This window comes from Tupaia chinensis, unplaced genomic scaffold (assembly GCF_000334495.1).
Source record: "Tupaia chinensis unplaced genomic scaffold, TupChi_1.0 Scaffold144262_1, whole genome shotgun sequence".
In the NCBI taxonomy this organism is placed as follows: Eukaryota; Metazoa; Chordata; class Mammalia; order Scandentia; family Tupaiidae; genus Tupaia; species Tupaia belangeri.
The window spans coordinates 653,548-672,687 of NW_006204120.1; the positions used below are offsets into that span (position 1 = coordinate 653,548).

At 36.7% G+C, this 19,140-nt stretch overlaps 1 protein-coding gene across 2 annotated transcripts in view; it reads right to left on the reverse strand.

The window, feature by feature from the left end:
* Positions 1-19,140, reverse strand: part of EPSTI1 (epithelial stromal interaction 1) — a 119,421-nt gene that overhangs the window by 4,105 nt on the left and 96,176 nt on the right. The window contains exons 10-11 of one of the 2 annotated variants that reach the window (XM_027767427.1): positions 13,726-13,799; positions 6,447-6,546 (exon numbers count right to left, since the gene is read on the reverse strand). In XM_027767427.1, the coding sequence (XP_027623228.1) occupies positions 6,447-6,546; positions 13,726-13,799 (174 nt within the window). Of the gene's footprint in view, positions 1-6,446; positions 6,547-13,725; positions 13,800-14,760; positions 14,835-19,140 lie in introns of both variants that reach the window. The other variant, XM_006166476.3, reaches the window with a different exon arrangement.

The window sequence follows — 19,140 nt, forward strand, 5'->3', positions numbered from 1 at the left end:
CTTCCACTTTTTTGTGTCATTTTCAATTTCTTTTTTTAGTTTCTCATAGTTTTCCTTATGGAGGTTTTTAACTTCTTTGGTTAGATTTATTCCTAAGTATCTTGTACTTTTTGTGGCTATGGTAAATGGAATAACTTTTTTTCAGTTCTATCTCAGTCTTCCTGAGGCTCATATATAGAAATGCCATAGATTTCTGTATATTGATTTTGTATCCTGCACCTCACTGTATTCATGTATTATTTCCAGAAATTTTTTCATGGGAACTGTTGGGTCTTCCATGTATTTAATCATGTCATCTGCGAATAAAGAGAGTTTCACCTCTTCTTTTCCTATTTGAATGTCTTTTATTTTTTCCTCTTTTCTGATTGCATTGGCGAGGACTTCCAGTAGTGTATTGAAAAGGAGTGGAGAAAGTGGGCATCCTTGTCTTACATACGGTTTTAGGGGAAAATCTTTCAGTTTTTCTCCATTGAGAATGTTGTTTGCTATGGGTTTTTCATAGATAGCTTTTATTGTGTTGAGAAATGACACTTCTATGCTGATTTTGCTGAGAGTCTTGATCATGAAGGGATGTTTTATCTTATCAAATGCTTTTTCTGCATCAATTGATATGAACATATGGTTTTATCTTTTTTTGTGTTAATATGGTGTATTACATTTATGGTTTTGCATATGTAGAACCATCCTTGCGTTTCTGGAATAAAGCCTACCTGATCATGATGTATAATATTTTTTATAAGTTGTTGGATATGATTTGTATCTTGTTGAGAATCTTCACATCTATATTCATCAGGGATATTGGTCTACAGTTTTCCTTCCTTGTCCTGTCCTTATCTGTTTTAAGAATAAGGGCGATAGAGGCGTCATAGAATGAATAAGGGAGAGATTCACCCTTTTGGATCTTTAGACTAAATGTAAATTAAAAATTAATTTAAAAATGCATGAGAAATGGTATTTTGATTTATTTTTTTTTACTGTTATAAATTGAGTTTCTTAGTTTCTTAATTTCAGTGTGTGATGTGTGCATGTATGTATATATGTTTAAGACAGTGGTCACAATGCCATAACCCTCCAACTTTCCAGCTGATACTACAGACAGAAACCACCACACTTCGCTCCTTTTTTAGACAAAGTCTCGCTGTGTTGAAGGGAGAAGGTCTCAGCTTGCAGTATTCCTGCTTTGGTCTCATGGGTTGCTGGGATCACAGGTATACCCCATTGTATCTAGCTGTTCAACAGGACCATGAATCAAACCTAAGCCTCCCATGTGGTCCTAGACTGTAGAGCATAGCATCTTAGCAGTACCTACCACTGGGGGCAAAGATTGTAATTTTTATTCCTAGAAAATTATTTTGTTTTCTTTCAAATTGTTTTGGTTAGCTTCACTTATCTCTTGTTTTTGGATCATTTACTCAAATCTGATTTTTATTTGATCAAATATTAAATACATGATGATTTTAAATTTATTATCTAATCATTTCAGCATATTAAGTTATTTGCTTCTAAATCACTTTGCTCTGTTTTCTTCTGCATCCAATGAGTTCCAGTCATTGTTTTATTCTTGAGCTATATCAGAGAACAAATCAATCAGAAGGCTCTGCCCTTATGGAATATGGAACATATGTTAACAAAGGAAGCAACTACAAGTAAACGGTCAACAAAACATATAATTAAATTATGTTAGAAAATATATTGGAAGTTGGACTGGTCCTGTGGCCTAGGGCTTAAGAGACCCAGATCCCACGTTGCTGACTGTGGTTTAAATCCTGGCCCTGAGTGGTTTGAAAAGCACACCAAGTGTCTGTGCTTGCACATTCAAAATATAGACAGGTTAGAAAGCTGCAAGAGAAGAAATTGTGGTATGACCATACCTACTGGGGATTGCTTTCTCCCTCTCTCTCTTTGCTTCTCTATCTCTCTCCAGAGAGTACATGCCTCCTTGGACAATTACATATATTGGGTCATCAGAAAAGTCATGACATATTTTTCTATATTTTCTATGCAAAAATGCATCATGGCTTTTCCAATGACCCAATAGATAATGTTTGTATCATTTTGCATTAAAAGCTGAAATGTGGGAGCCAGCAGATGACATAGCAATTACATCACTATACTCCCACATGGCTGACCGTGGTTCACATCCCTGACCCAGTGCCTTCAAAATCGCACTGGGTGCAGGTGCGGTCATGCCTAAGATCCCAGGAGAAGAGACTGCAGTGTGGTCATCCCCTCTGGGGAAGTGATTTCTCACTTTCCCTCTCACTGTCTTTGTCTCTCTCTGGTGAGCACACATGCCCTAAGGCAAAAATCTCTTAAAAAAAAAAAAAAAAAAAAAAAAAAGGTTGAAGTGTGCTATAGAAAAAGGAAGAGGGATTGCAAGATCCAGGGATGAAGGCACAGATAGTAGATTTAAATCAGATGACCAAGGCAAACTCACTTAGGCAGTAGGATTCAAGAAAGGACTTTAAGGAAGATAAACCATAGGGAAGTTTTGGAGAAGACGGTAGGGAGAGTAGCAAGTACAAAAGCCTTAGGGTCAGAGCAGTCAGTACCTAATTTTGCAAAAGAACAGTAAGAAAACTAGTATAGCTAGAGTGAAATATGGAAAGAAAGCAATAGCAGGAAGCTGGGATCTACATCACATAATACCTGGTAGGCCACCATAAGGACTTTTGCTTTTACTTTTAGGAAAGTAAGGGGAGCCATTGGTGGATTTTGAGCCGAGGAGTGACAGGATCTGACTTCTGTCATTCTCTTACTGAGAACAGACTCTAGGTGACTAAGTATGGAAGCAAGAAAAACATCTAGGAGACTACTGCAAGTCTGGATGAGCACTGATTGATAGAGGCTAGAAGTAATATAATAGTGGTGACAGAGGAGAAAAGCCGTTGGACTGGATACATTACAAAGAAAGAGTTAAGAGAATTTGCTGATGGATCAGTGTGGGAGATGTGAGAGAGAAACTGCACTGTTATGGAAATAGGAAAGCATACAGATAAAGCACTGGGGTGAAATACATCAAAGGCTAAGTTTTAGACTGGTTAAGGTTGAAATGGCTATTTCACATCCAAGTAGAGAGGATTGGTAGACAATGGTTAAGTGTGCCTAGAGTTTTTACAAGAAGGTATAGGCTGGAAAGAGAAATTTGGGAGTAATAAGCATATAGATGGTATTTAATATTTTTAGAATGAATGAGGCTACCATGATAGTCTAAGAAAGTGGTCAAAGGTAGATTCCAGAAGCACTTCAGTGTTGGGACCAACAGATGGCATGACAGATAGTTGCTAGACTCCCACATAGTTGACCACAGTTCAAGTCCCAGACCTGGAGGCTTAAAACTCACGCTAGGAGCATGTGTGTGCATGCCCAGAGTCTTGAGAGGAGAATGAAGGAGAAGAGATTTCAGCATGGTCATTCCTCCTGGGAGGTGATTTCTCGGTTTCTGGCTGTCTCTCTGGCAAGTGCACATACCTATAGCAAAAATCTCTCATAAAAGAAGAGGAAGAGGAAGAGGAAGAGAAAGAGAAAGAGGGAGAGGAGGAGGAGGAGGAAGAAGAAAATAAAGAAGAAAGAAGAAAGGAGAAAGCAGTAGCAGCAGCAGCATTTCAGTGTTATGAGGTCAGGCATGTGCAGAGAACTCCACAAAGGAAAATGAAAAGGAGTAACCACTGAGATATGTGGAAACCTGGGAGGCTATGGTGATCCAGAAGCCAAGCAAAGAAACAGTTTCACAGAAGAGGAAGTAATTCACCATGACAAGTGACACTCACAGTCAAACAATAAAGATTAAGAAATAACCACAGGATTTGCAATGTGGACATTGGTAGAGACCATAAAAAGAATGTTACTTTGGACAGGGAGAGTCTAAAACCTGATCAGAGTGTGTTTAAGGAAAATTCTTGATGTTTTACTGTAAAGGGGGATAAAGTAGAAAATGGGAAAGTATTATCAGTAGAACTTGTATTTTATGCCGATGGAGATTTTGTAGGTGAGATGGAATGGATCATTTGGTGATTCAGGAAAGAGGGGAAAGTTTTATTAGAACAAAGGTCCCCAGTAGATGAAGGAGACAGAATCATAAAGAGAAGCCAGCATGGCAGTACAGACATCTGTAGGTAAGTTGGGGTAGAGGTGGGAGCCTAAGAAGGTCTCATCTTTCTGTCACTGCTTTTTTCCAATAAAGGCAGACCTGAAAACCACTTTGAACTTGGATGTGCCCCTCCTAGTATGGAAACTTCACCCAGTCAGTCTCACTACCATATCACTGGAAAAAGACAGTTCTGTCTTTTACCTGTGAAGAGTCTAAGTGAAGATTTAGAGCTCATTATCTAAGGCCTACCAATATTCATTTTTGAGCCAGATGGCCAAATCTTCATTTCCTTGAAGATCGGCCCATGTGGTTATTCATTTTGGCTCTTCCATCATCTTCCTCTTGATCTCAGGCATTTTTCTATGGACTCTCTACATTTCAGGATTTGTTATTAGAGAAGAAATGACAAATGTGGAGCATGTTTACAAGTCTTGAATCTTAGTTTTTTCACAACTAAGTTATACGATAATGTCTTAAGGTCTACAACATCCCATTTTCCATGTGACTCTTATTCCACATATATTTATGAATAAGTCAATAATGTGTATATTATATCATACAAAGCAAATATACAGAGTTCTGATCATTTTTTTCTCTTCCATGTTGTCCCTATTCTGAATGTCATAGAAAAATAATTGAGCATATATGATGGATAAATGGACACATCTATGGACCACCAGATGGTGTAATGATTATGTTTTTAGACTCCTATGTTGTTGACCATGGTTTGTGTCCTGGACCAGATGACTTAAAACTCACGGCAGCACACATACATGCATGCCCAAGATCCCGAGAGGAGAATGGAGGAGAAGGGACTGCAGCATGGCCATCCCTGCTAGGGAATGATTTCTCACTTTCCGCCTCTGGTGAGCACATGTGCCCTATAGCAAAAATCTCTCTCTCAAAAAAAAAATGGACACATCTAAATGCATTCTCCATCAATTTGCCTACATTGAATTATCTTAAATATGTACACACTTATAAAAATCTATCCATCAGTTTTAAACTATTAGGTGTTTTTCAAGAAAATATTCATGTCAGATTTCTAACAACTAAATTTCTAAAAATGATCTTTTGTCTCTCAAATATCTATCTATCATCATATATCTGTCTTAATTGCCAGAGTATATGTGTGCTAACCAGACAGAGAGAGAGAGACAAAAAAATAGAGAGGGAGGGAGAAAGCACCCTCCAGTGACATGTGGTCTATTTCTCCATCCTGTCAAGATTCTGGGTATGCCTGCACATATTCCTAGTATATTTCCAAGCTACCAGGGCCAGAATCTCAGTTGGCCACTTGGAATCTAGCTCCCTTAACCACTATGCCATTAGCTAGCTCGCTTCAAATATTTATTAAAAGGTCTTTTCTAGAGTTTCCAGGTCAGTAAGCACTTGATTATTTTGTTGTATTTTACCAGTTTAAAGATGTCTATATGTTCAGTGTACAAGGGGGGGGGTCTTCAAAAAGTTCATGGAACATGCATATCATGAAAACAGTTATACATGAATTTCAAAAACAATTTGCACCAAAATAAACTTGTATTTTAATTTCATTTTTCCTCATTTTTATAAAGAACTTGTTCAAGATCCCTCATTTGTGTGTGTGTGTGTATGTGCATGTGTGTGTGTGTGTGTGTGTGTGTATTTGAATAGGTATATGTTCACATGAGTTTCAATTAAGCTATAAAACCCATTGTAGTTAGTTTTGATTCTATACACGTTATAAACTTCATAATCATATACATTCTGAAGCTTTGATGCTGATTTAATAATATATTGTGCTCACGAAATATATTAAACATGTATTAAAACACAGGTGCTAGATTTTCTTCACAGAAATATGTAAGGACATTTCATTTTTTAAAAGTTCCTTTTGCTGTAGGGTTGTTAAAAAATCACTTTGTGGTGAAAAATTAAGTACTGGTTCCTTTGATGTGCTAGTTTCACTGCAAGAATATATTACTAGAGAATGTTTATGATTTTTATAACAATAATTCACTTAAAATCTTCCTGAAAAAAAAAATCCATTTGTTTTTGTTGCAGGTCTGCGCAAGGGGTGATAAAAAGCCTTAAAGCCCAGGCGGTCACCAGGCGGTGGTAACAAAGGGCAGATGTCATTTTTTATTGTGATTGGACATAGCTGAAATCAGGACTTCCTCTCTCAGAAACTATTGTTGAATTTACAGTAATCACCCTGGCTGACTGCCTGCCCATCACGCAGCCAAACAGCACACCGAAAAAAAATTAATAATAATATCTGGGAAGACGGCCACAATGTATTTTTAAAATTCTTGCTGTTTCTATTCTTCAACTTTGAAAGATGATTTTTTTTAAGAGAAAAGTAAAAAAAACTCACCCAGCTGTTACCACTATTCATATTCCAATAGCCTCCAGACTGCTCGAGGCCACCTGGTTGACTTCTGCCTTGGAGTCGGTCCAGAAAAGCATTATTTACCCTTTAAAACAATGAAAAATGTGTGTAAGTAGAAAGCTTGCTGCAGGGCTAAGAGATTTTTGAAAATGTAATGTGCTGTATGAACTGACTTCAGGGAATGCTTCCCTCTTTCAGCTCAGAGGAAATCTACAGAAACTTCTTTTCACATTAACCACGTGACATGCCGTCAACAACCCTTTCCTAGAGTGGGTACCAGTCTTGGCTCAGGCCAAGGTGAGCACAGATTCTTAACTTTGAAGTTTTCCTTACTCAATTTCCACCAGGTGAGCAAAAGCCGTGGTCGCATGGGCAAATACACCTATCAGGGCTTTGGGGCTGAGAAGACAGTATCTCAGAATGATGGTCTCAGAAGCATTGTTTCTCTTTGTCCATCTGTTCTCTTGTGTTTGACTTCATTTTTCCTCAAGGCAACCCAGAGAAACTAGAATTCCCCAAGGTGGTCAAGAAACCAAAACCCCCTTTTCTCCAAAGCCAAACATAAAACCTAATAATATTACTATAACCTTCCCTTACCTTTCTGTGTAAGTGTCAGCCTTTAAAAAATGCTCTGACATTTTATAATAAGACCTTCATTCCTGAGGGGACTTGAGAGGAAGGACTGCTTCACAGAAAGGCCAAGAAGAATCTAAACAGACAGGTCTTGCTAGGTTTCCCAACTAGTTCTATGTCCATTAGTTCATGCCCTTTTTATCCAATCACATTTCTACACTGTTGTTCCTGCTTCACTGAATGTAAACATAAAATTACATAGTTTGATAGCTTCTGTTTCTCTGGGTCTTCAATTTGAAGGTTCGTGTGTGCGTATGCGCGCATGCATCTGTGTTTATAAAATAAATCTATAGGCCTTTTCCTTACTAATCTGCATATTGTCACTGATTTTCAGAGAAACTCAGGGTGAAGGGGCAAAACAAAACAAAACAAAACAAAACAGGACCCCTATAGGGCTATGAGAGGCATAAACCCCAGAGGCTGAGGACAGATTGAAGCTTTAGCAAGACCCAAAGCAAGCAACAAAAAAGAAAGAAAGAAAACCACTTTGGCATTACTGCTGCAAGGCAGATGTCTCACTGCCAGTCTGGCTAACATAAACTCCATAAGTGAAAAGTAGAAGGAAATGCCAGAGGGAAGTAGTGAAATATCTGAAGAGAAAAGCTCAAGCCTTCAAAAAGTAGGAATGGGTACACTTCCCCCGATATTCTGTCATACTTTCAGCAATCAATTGTAGAAGTAAATGTAATCACAGGAGATAAAACTATAAAGTCATGAAAGTGGTTGTCACAAAGGTCAGGATAAGGGTGGCCTCTAGGATGATAATTATATTTCTAGAATTGGCTATCTGGGTGTTCACCTTATAATCAATATTCTAAATATTTGTTTTATGGACTCTTGTGTATAATATGACAATTTTTAAATAAAAAATAATTAAAGGCAACCTCATGCTCCGAGTTGCCCATGTATGACTGAGTAGATTCAGGGACTCAGAGGTTGAAAAAATAGCTTTGTAATAAGTACCCTATGATATCAATGGATTGTTGAGGAATATCATTGCTATGGTTTAGATGTCCCTTGAAATTCATGTGTTGAGATCTAATGGTAATGAGATTAAAAGGGTAAAAACTTGATCCAATTGTTGTGTTGAAAAGTGGAGATTTGGGGAAGAGATTAATGATGGGGTTGTTAGGATGGGACCCTGATTGAGTCCTGGTGAGTTTATAAGGAGAGGGAATGAGGCAGAGAGAGACCCACATGGATACAGAATATGCCCCTGCCCTCCATCATGCTGTGATGCAAATGTAACCCTGAACCTTAGGCCTCCGCTCTATGAACTAAATAAACCTCTATTCTCTGAAATTATCTGGACTCAGGTATTTTTCAGTTATTAGCAATAGAACAGACTAGCACAAGCATCAATAAGACTATAACCTTGGAAGCAGAAACATTGTCAGGTCTGTAGCAGCTTCTCAATGCACATTTGTGGAACGAAAGAGGGCACACACATTAGCCTCCTTTCAGTCATGAAGGTCTGCACAATATGATCATGGTGGGTAGACATAAATCAAAGACTGTGGGAGTTTTGGGAACTTGGAAGAAAATAACAGTGTGTGGCAATGTCAGACTGGAGGTTGCCTGTGCTTGATCGGTGCTAGCTAAGATGCCAACCCCTCCATTGACTCAGTTTGATCTTTGGGTTACTGAGTTACTGTTTTTCAGCAATTTCAAGTGCCATCCGGCAGTGGTTACATCTCTGCTATTATAAAGCTTTTTTCTCTCCTACCATAAAATCTATTCAAGTGCCACATTCTGGTCATCCTGATCTGCTACAAGGTTCAACGTTTAAGTCACCTTTTCTAAATCTATCTGCATGCAGATTTAACAGTATCTTACTAAGCTGGACACTAAGATATTAAGGAAGAGTGACTGACCTTGATACTCCTTAAACAACACAACCAGTGGTATTCTGGCTGCCTATACTCTAGGGCCAAATACTTTGAGTCTTTTTGTCAGTAATGAAGATGGGCTTTCCCTCCGTATCCTCTACCCCATTCCACTCCACATCCAAACTACTAGAAGTGTTGTTTGCTCTGCCTATTAAACGCATCCTACAATATTTATATTCATCAACCCCATTCTAGGACACATCATTGTCACCACTCACCTTGCTGTTGCTTTTATGCCTACCCTCTAAAATCCATTCTCCGCACAACCACCTTACTGAATTGTAAAAGAGATTATGCCTTACTTTGCTTAAAACTTTCCCTTTACTTCCCATTGATCCTAGATTATAATCACTGAATTACAAAATCTTGTATTGTCTTGCTTCTGCTTACATTCCCTATATCACTATGTATTATTCTCTTTCTTTCCTGCTATAATCCAATAAACACAATATAGTTCAAATTAACCCCAACTGTGGTGGTGCATGCTCCTAAAATACTGTGCTCCATAGGCTAGAACCACGAGGGAGGCCTGGGTTAGATTCCTGGTCCAATATAAAGACTGGGCACAGTGGCACATGCCTATAATTCTAGCAATTTAGGGAGACTGAAACAGGAGGATCTTAAGTATAAGGCTGACCTGAGCAACATAACCAAAACTTTCTTATAAAAGAGCTGGTTGGGGCCAACAGGTGGTGTAGTGGCTAAGGCACTGGACTCCTACATGGTTGACGGCGGTTCAAACTCAAGACCCAGTGGCTTAAAAATCTCACAGGGTGCATGTGCTGTGTGTACACCCAAGATCCCAGGAGGAGAATGGAGAAGAGATTGTGGCATGGCCATCCTTCAAGAGGTTGATTTCTCACTTTCCCTCTCTCTGTCTTTCTCTGGAAAGTGGATATACCCTATAGCAAAAACCTAATAAAAACAGGTGGACATGGTGTATGCCTGTGGTCCTAGCTGGGAGGCTGAGGCAGGAGTATTTAGACAAGGTGAAACCCCAGCAAAATATTCCAGAACATTCCTACTTTAGAGTATTTTCACTTATTCCTCCCCCTGAATAATAGGGCCATCCAAGTGCATGTTTTTGTGCCCAATTTCTACATGGCTGATTCTTCCTGTCCTTTGATGCCACTTCTTCAGCAAGGCCTTCCTTAATCACCTCTAACTGCTCTCTTAACATCACCTGGTAACATAGTCCTTGCAATGCATATCATTGTCTGAAAGAATCTAGCTTTTTAATTATTGATTTCTATTTCTCTCCTCTGGATTATAATTTCCACATAGCAAGGACCTCTTTGGCTATATTCACCCCTATTCCCAGGGCCAGGAACAAAGCATTCATGGGGAGAGCACTGATAATATAATTACTGAATGAACCTGACCCAGCCTAACTATTTGAGTAAGGTTTTTCAGGTACCTGAAAAATCTTCACCTCTGCCCACTGTTGTAACCACAGTGGAAACACCGCTGGTCATGAGTGTACTCTGCAAAATAGCTGTCAACTGCTCTCAGCTTACCCAAATACTGCAAGGACTGACAGCTTGTCAGAAGACGCAACGTAATGAGATTCACTTCTGAGCATCAGTTACTAAGAGGACAACACAGGGGTTGAGTTCTCCTTGACACTTTGGAGTGTCTTTAGCTGGCCTATGTCCACTGCAATGTGGGTCAACTAGAGATAATGAATGGTAAAGAGATTGTTTCTCCCAACTCCTATCAGAAATCTGAATGAGTCAAAAAGTATTAGTTTATATTTTTGCTTACTAGTTTTAGAAAGTGTATACATTTTATTATTGTCAAATGTATGCTCTGGTTTTATTTTGATTTGTTTTGTTTTCCCTGAGGGTTAAGTTGGATAAAAACTATAATTTAGGGATGGTTCAAGTTTCAATAAATCAATTCAATTCATACCAGTTTTCACCTTATGGTCCAAATCCTTCTGAGTTCTTGACCTTCTGCTCTGTCTTTCCTCCCTGGAGTTTCTATTTGTCTTCTCTTACTCAGATAGTTATGCTGGGTCAGGTTCAGGTATGCTCAAGCTCATTATTTTAGTCATTGAAAAGCTTCTGAAAAATCTCACTAGCTTTCTGTTATAAAACTCAGGGTTGAATTTTCTACTTTATAAACTTCTAAACAATAAAAAACCATGCTGACTTTTTGACTCCAATAAAATCGTGCTCCTGGAGAAACCCTAGCTGGTGTCCCCTGCAAACATATAGCTTGTGTTGTTACTCTAAGTAAGAATGGACACAGCTACTTTAGCCATTAAGAGGATTATTCTTGGGCCAGCAGGTGGCATGGTGGTTAAAGGTGATGTACTCCCACATGGCTGACCATGGTTCAAGTCCCAGACCTGGCAGCTTGATTTCTCTTTCTTTTTCTCTCTCTCCATCTCTGGTCAAATTAAAACAAACAAATAAATAAATAAGGTTAAATAAAAATAGTAATTCTTTTCTTTTTTTAAGGAAAAGAGGTTATTCTCATATAATAACATGTGAAAGCTCACTGTAAACTTTAAGGACAATACAAATGTAAGTTCTTTTTAAAAATGGATTAAGAACATGCAATGCATATTTAAAGTTTATTACCCAGAGAATTTTTCTCGTGGATTAAATTTGGATCTACATTTAACTAAAATCAATAGAAAAAGAAAGATAAGATATGAGAAACAAACAGCTCTACCATCCTCTATGTATTCAGCAGTATGGAAACAGACTTAAAGGACAAGGGCCATGATTGCAATACCCAAAATGTAATTCAACAAGCAGGAAGGTGTCACTGCACAGTGCCTGAGGCCACATGGAGGCCCAGGTTCAGTTCCCACTCAATCTAAAACAGACAGGGCATGATTGAGTTTTCTAATATGAGTTTATAATGCCACCTATTCAGAAAAATTGGATAATGTATGTGCATGTACACACATGTATGTTTTCATATAGACTGTAGTATTTAGCAGCAACTAATCCTAGTTGACTAGGAGGCTGGGGCAGGAGGATCATAACATGAACCCTATCAAAAAAATACTTAAATATCTCTTGCTCCTCTCTCTTCCTCCTGCATGTGTTCTCCCTCATGAAAAAAGAAAAAATAGATGAAAACAATCATTTTCACTTCTAATCAAATAACATGTTTTCACTGGATGTCCATCAAAGATTAACTTCTTAGCAATGGGACCTACTGATGTGACACATCACTATCTTCAACAGGCTTAAAGTCTTACAGCCAAATTAACCTTCAGAAATCCAGACATATAACTAGCTAGTGTTAGCAACAAGTGTTTATACATTCAATATTGCTTGTTTCATTGTTCAACACAAAGATTTCTAAACATAAAATCATAAAAAGCAATAAAAAAAGAACAAAACTAACTTATGGCTTACTTTTTAATAAATGGGTAACTAATGCAGCCCACCTCCCCCGACGCACACATTACCCAACAAAGTAGCCTAATGACTGTATTAGCGTTTTGATATTTCTTTAAAGCATAGAAAACCATATAAATTCACATTTGATATTTTGAAATTATTTTGACTGGACTATGGAGAGGGTGTAGTCTAGTCAAAAGAACTTAAGTACCCATCCACAGTTAGTGGCAACATCAGAACCAGGAGCTTCCACTGAACACCTTTTAAAGTATCTCATTTACAAAACAAAGCAGCCACAACTGGAACTAAACTTTAGTGATAGTGGAAAGGTTAAATACATAAGTAAAACCATTCTCTTTCAAAAGAAGAATTTGCTCCTTTTAATCATGAAAATCCTTACATTCAATTCTAAGACACTCAAGCATATCCCCAGTGAATTCAAATAACTGAAGTGCTCCCCCAAAACCTCTAATGTAATAATGACAGACAATACTGTGGTTATTAGCACTATCCTACCATTAACATATTATTTTACTGGGTCCTCTCAAGTACTAATATTTGATATTAGAAATAAAATATAGTACTTGACATTATTAAAAATTACTGACTAGGAGACCAGCAGATGACTTAATGGTTACGACGCTAAGACTGTGGTGGATCACAGTTCTAGTCCTGAACTCGGGGACTTAAAACTCATGTTGGGCACATGTGTGTGTGTGCCCAAAATCCTGAGAGGAAACTGGAGAAGGGATTGTGGCATGACCATCCTCCCTGAGTGGTGATTTCTTGCTTTTCATTTCTATGTTTCTCCAGTGAGCACATATACCATATAACAAAAATCTCTCAAAAAAAAAATTTTCTGACTAACTCTATCTTAAGAAATTTTTTTACCCTAATATCCAATATAAAATAACTTTAATGAGTTTTTGTCTAAGCTCTTATACTTAATATGGGTATCTGTCCATTTATATTCATTTGATTATTCTAAAACTGTTTCTACAAGTGTTAAAGCATCATATTGAAGGATTATAATGTTTTGCCTCATAGAAGGCAAATCAAATAAAACACAGCCCAAATAAACACATAGTCTAAAGAGGGTGTGGTTCAGTTTTCTAATATGAGTTTATAATGCCACCTGTTCAGGATAATCGGATAATGTATGCATATGTACACACATATATGAGTACATATAGACTGTAGTATTTAGGAGCTAGCATACCTCATACATACATCAAACCTCAACAGCAAAGATTAAAAGATAATGCAGATTCTAAAACTATATTTACAATTATTACTGTAGTGTTTTCCTATGGCACCGCAAAAACTTTATAGGTAATTGACTTAACCAAGGATGCTTATTTTACTAGCCAGTTATACCTCCTGTGTTCAGTTTGGTGGATTTGGGCTCTTTCTTTCTCTTGTTGCTGTTGTTTAAGTTCCAGTAATTCACTCTAGGAACAATAAAAGTTGTGAAATATGATTTCCAATTAACATGGTTGTACAGAAGACGTCCAAATCAATTGTATATTTAAACTTATAGCACTATCCTACCATTAACATATTATTTTACTGGGTCCTCTCAAGTACTAATATTTGATATTAGAAATAAAATATAGTACTTGACATTATTAAAAATTACTGACTAGGAGACCAGCAGATGACTTAATGGTTACGACGCTAAGACTGTGGTGGATCACAGTTCTAGTCCTGAACTCGGGGACTTAAAACTCATGTTGGGCACATGTGTGTGTGTGCCCAAAATCCTGAGAGGAAACTGGAGAAGGGATTGTGGCATGACCATCCTCCCTGAGTGGTGATTTCTTGCTTTTCATTTCTATGTTTCTCCAGTGAGCACATATACCATATAACAAAAATCTCTCAAAAAAAAAATTTTCTGACTAACTCTATCTTAAGAAATTTTTTTACCCTAATATCCAATATAAAATAACTTTAATGAGTTTTTGTCTAAGCTCTTATACTTAATATGGGTATCTGTCCATTTATATTCATTTGATTATTCTAAAACTGTTTCTACAAGTGTTAAAGCATCATATTGAAGGATTATAATGTTTTGCCTCATAGAAGGCAAATCAAATAAAACACAGCCCAAATAAACACATAGTCTAAAGAGGGTGTGGTTCAGTTTTCTAATATGAGTTTATAATGCCACCTGTTCAGGATAATCGGATAATGTATGCATATGTACACACATATATGAGTACATATAGACTGTAGTATTTAGGAGCTAGCATACCTCATACATACATCAAACCTCAACAGCAAAGATTAAAAGATAATGCAGATTCTAAAACTATATTTACAATTATTACTGTAGTGTTTTCCTATGGCACCGCAAAAACTTTATAGGTAATTGACTTAACCAAGGATGCTTATTTTACTAGCCAGTTATACCTCCTGTGTTCAGTTTGGTGGATTTGGGCTCTTTCTTTCTCTTGTTGCTGTTGTTTAAGTTCCAGTAATTCACTCTAGGAACAATAAAAGTTGTGAAATATGATTTCCAATTAACATGGTTGTACAGAAGACGTCCAAATCAATTGTATATTTAAACTTAGCTAGTTCAATACCTCATTTTTCAAACTTTTACATAGATGCAAAATTATTTTCTTATAGAAGTAGGTTGTAAAACTTAATTGTAGCTTACCCAAACAAAATAGTTCTTAGAGTATGAAATTGTTAGATTATAAAAACCAATGTGCATGGTCAAGATATTAGACCAATAGCGTAACATACACGGAGGAAAATATAATCCAAGTCAAACCCCTCTGTGTCTTGCAAATAAAAACAAATCAAATCAGTTCTTTAGAATATCACACAGTACTATTTCTTGGTATTTATTTTCTAATAAATTAACAACAGCTTACAAATAAATATTGGACTCAATTCTGTTGTGCAACTGTGTTGTTAAAACATATTCCCTCTTGTGGAATTCATGGTCACTTATTATTGATTAGTTACTTCTAATACTAGCAGAACTTTGGACTCCCCAGAGGGAATAATTTACTTCAAATCAGATCACATTATTATAACTAAATCTCTAGCTGCCAACACTATGATTAACTTTTTAGAAGAGGCACCTTAACTTTCAGATTCAGTTAGTATGTATACAATTTTACACTGAAGAACTAGGTCTCAGGATTTCTCAAATACCTAAGGCAGAGTGAGTTTTAATCCTATTTCAAAGGCAGAAAAAGACAGAGGGCATACAGAAAATTATGAGGTCTAAGTCATAAAGCAGTGCCTGAGTAAGAGAGATTTTAGATAGAGAAAGAATATTGTTGTGTCCTGATCAACACATACCAATGCGTGGTGCTGTTTGTTTTTTTTAACCCCCAAACTTCCCTGATGAAAAACATAAAATAAACTCAGAGTTTGGATTACAAACTTGTTAAAAAAAACTTTACTAAAAGGCATTCTAGGGGCAGCCAGGTGGTATAGTGGTTAAGACAGATGGATCAACTCTGTGGTTTGAATCCCAGACCCTGTGGCTTGAAAAATATGCTGGACATGTGTGTGTATGCGTGTGTGTGTGTGTCCAAAATCCTGAGAGGAGAATGGAGGAGGATAGATTGTGTCATCGTCATTCCCCCTTAGGGGGAGGAGGGTTACTTTTCACTCTCTCTTTCTCTCTTGTGTGTCTCTTCTTGAGCACATGTGCCCTATAATGAAGCAAACAAACAAACAAACAGACACGTATAATAGCACAGTTCTCCAAGATAACAAAACTGGTTTAATACTGTGATATTTCAGACATATTGCTCATCAGTTCCTTGAATACATTATTTAATCCTACTTCCTATACATCACTAACAATGAGGGAAATTAGTTTTCAAAACAACTAATCCTTTCAACAACAGCACCTAGATGACAGGTCTTATGATAGACTTTCATATTTCCACAACGGTATAAAGTCTTTTACTTCATTTTAACTTTTATCACTATCACATACACATGTCGTTTTAAAAGTCTACCAAGTATCAGTACTACTTATTAGTGTTAGTGGCAGGAGTGGTTCAATGGTAATGTAACACCCTGTGACCTTAATTGACAAGAGAAGTTTCCAGGTTCTAGTCTGGAGACCTTCCTGAGTGAACTGGGCACACCTGTGCTCATGATCTGGGCTGAAGTTGGGGGTAAGCTGCAGTATGAAGATCCTCTCTTTCTCTCTCTCATAGGAAAAAGAAACTAACTTTGAAAAATAAGAAAGTGTTTCAAATGACCTCAAATTCTACAGAAATTTTTATTAGAATTACATTAAATTCAAAGTAATTTGGATAGAACTGTAGTTATTGCAAGGTACGGGAACTTCAAAAAGTTTATGGTAAGTGGAATTAAGTACCACTTTATTTTGGCGCAAAAAGTTTTTGAAATTATGCATAGATTTTTCATTATATATGACTGTGTAAACTTTTTAAAGACTCTGTGTTGAATTTTATTGCTTAGGAGCAATGTCCAGTTCTACCTTTTTCAAACAGATTTTTATGTATTACAGGTAAGTATTTTTTTTTTTTTTGGTGGGAGGAAGGTTTGAACAATTTTTTACATAGTTGTTTTGATGAGATCTTTCTATTTCATTATATTTTCTAATTAAGTTTTCCTGATATTTGTGAAAGTTGTTGATTCTTGTATAGATATTTTGTAACAAATTATTTTTATTGAACTCTGTTTTATTCATTTTTTATTTGACTCTCTTAGGTTGTATAGGCAAATTGCTCTCATCCATAAACAATAAGTTAACTTCTAATAGTTTTTTAAAAACTTATTTTTGTCTTGTCAAGTAAGCTAAAACAATTCTCAAACCTTGTTCCATATAATATTAACAGCTTTTGCTTTTAGTACAAAAAAAGTTTTCCATTCAATAACTTTAAGAAGCACTAGATTAGTATTTCCAGAACAATGCTAGTTAATGGTAAGGGATGTTTGCAACCTTATGTTGACATCCTTATGTCATTCACTAAGTAAAATGCTAGTTATTGGTTTGGAAGAGTGTATGTTAAGAAAATCTCTTTTATGGTTCACTAAAAAGTAATCTTAAATTTAATTAAAAATAGAGGTTAAAATTAATGCCTTTTGTGCAACTAAAGAGATAGCTCATTTTTTTCCTCTCATGACCTATCCTATTACAGTAATTAGATATAAAAAGTTATAATATAGAGCTAGTCATCTTTGCATTTCTAAGGTAAACCCTATTTTGCCTTACTAAATTACTACTTAGAAAAATTCTAATATCTAGAACTTTCATTCAGATGGTATTCGCTATGATCTACTTGTAAGAATGTTTGTGGGGGCTGGCAGGTGGCATGGTGGTAAATAGTGCTGGACTCCCACATGGCCGACCACGGTTTGAGTCCTAGACCTAGCAGCTTGTATTCTCACTTTCTCTCTCTCTCTCTCTGGTCAAATTAAAATTAATTAATTAACTAAATAATTAAACAAAGTTAAATAAAATAATTTTAAAAAAGAATGCATACAATCGCTTCTTCAATGCTTTGACATCATAAAGATAATTAAATAAAATATCAAAGTGTATTTTCTTATTCTATGCTCTGAAACAATTTGATTTTTTGTTATTGTTGTTGGATTTTAAAGATTTTTGCCTTAGGGCTCATGCACTGGAGTTGGGGGGGAGGGCTCCAACAGACAGTGAGAGGGAAAGTGAGAAATCACCCCCCCAATGGGTGATGGCCACACTTCAAATCCCTTCTCCTTCATTCTTCTTTGGTATATTGGGCACACACGCACAAACGCCTGGCATGAGTTTCGAGCCTCTAGGTCTGAGACTTGAACTGCAGTTAGCTATGTGGGAGTCTAGTGATATAATCGCTACACCATCTGCTAGTCTGCTCTGAAATAATTTGTAAAGCACACAAAAAAATATGTTCCTTGAAAACTTCAGAGAAATTTGAAGGAAGTTCAGCCTGTTAGGAGAAGTAATTTTCAGAAATCTTTAGAAATTGGTTGCATTGGGACCAGCAGTTGGCATAATCACTGTCGCTGGACTCCCATGTAGCTGATGACGGTTCAAGTCCCAGATCCAGTAGCTTAAACTCATGCCAGGCACTTGTGCATGTGTGCCCAAATCCTGAGAGGAGAATGGAGGAGAAGGGATGGTCTTGCATGGCCATCCCCCCCTAGGGGGTGATTTCTCAGTTTCTGTCTCTCTGTCTTGGTCTGTCTTTCTGGTGAATGCATATACCCTATAACAAAAACCTCTCAAAAAAAAAATAAATAAAAAGAAAGAAATTGGTTGCATTTTCATTTTTCTTTATTTAAGTCATTTTGGGAGCTTCATATTTTCCTAGGAAAATTATTTACATAATCTAGACTTTCAGTTAATTAGTATAGTATTATCTAAAGTAACATAAATTTAATCTCTCCCAAATCTATGATTCTAGTCCCTCATTTCTAATTTTGTGTATTTGCATTTTTACTAATCTCTTCTTGATTAAACTTGTCAGAGATTTGTTCATTTTGTTGACCTTATCAAAGAACAAGCTGTTGGATTTTTTAGCAGCTGTTTCTTGAAGTTTTATTAATTTTTGTTCTTATCTTAATTACTTCCTTCAGTATCATTTCTTGCTCTTGTTCTAAATTCTTGGATTGGATGCTTAACTTACTTTCTTTTTTTTAGTATCAAATGGATTAAAAAGTTATAGTTTTCTTTCTCTGAGTAAGTTTTGCATGCAATCCCCATAAAACATTGCTTTCACTTTTTTTTCTTTCTTAGGTTTTTGCTCTAGGGTGCATGCACTCACTAGAGAGACACAGAGCGAG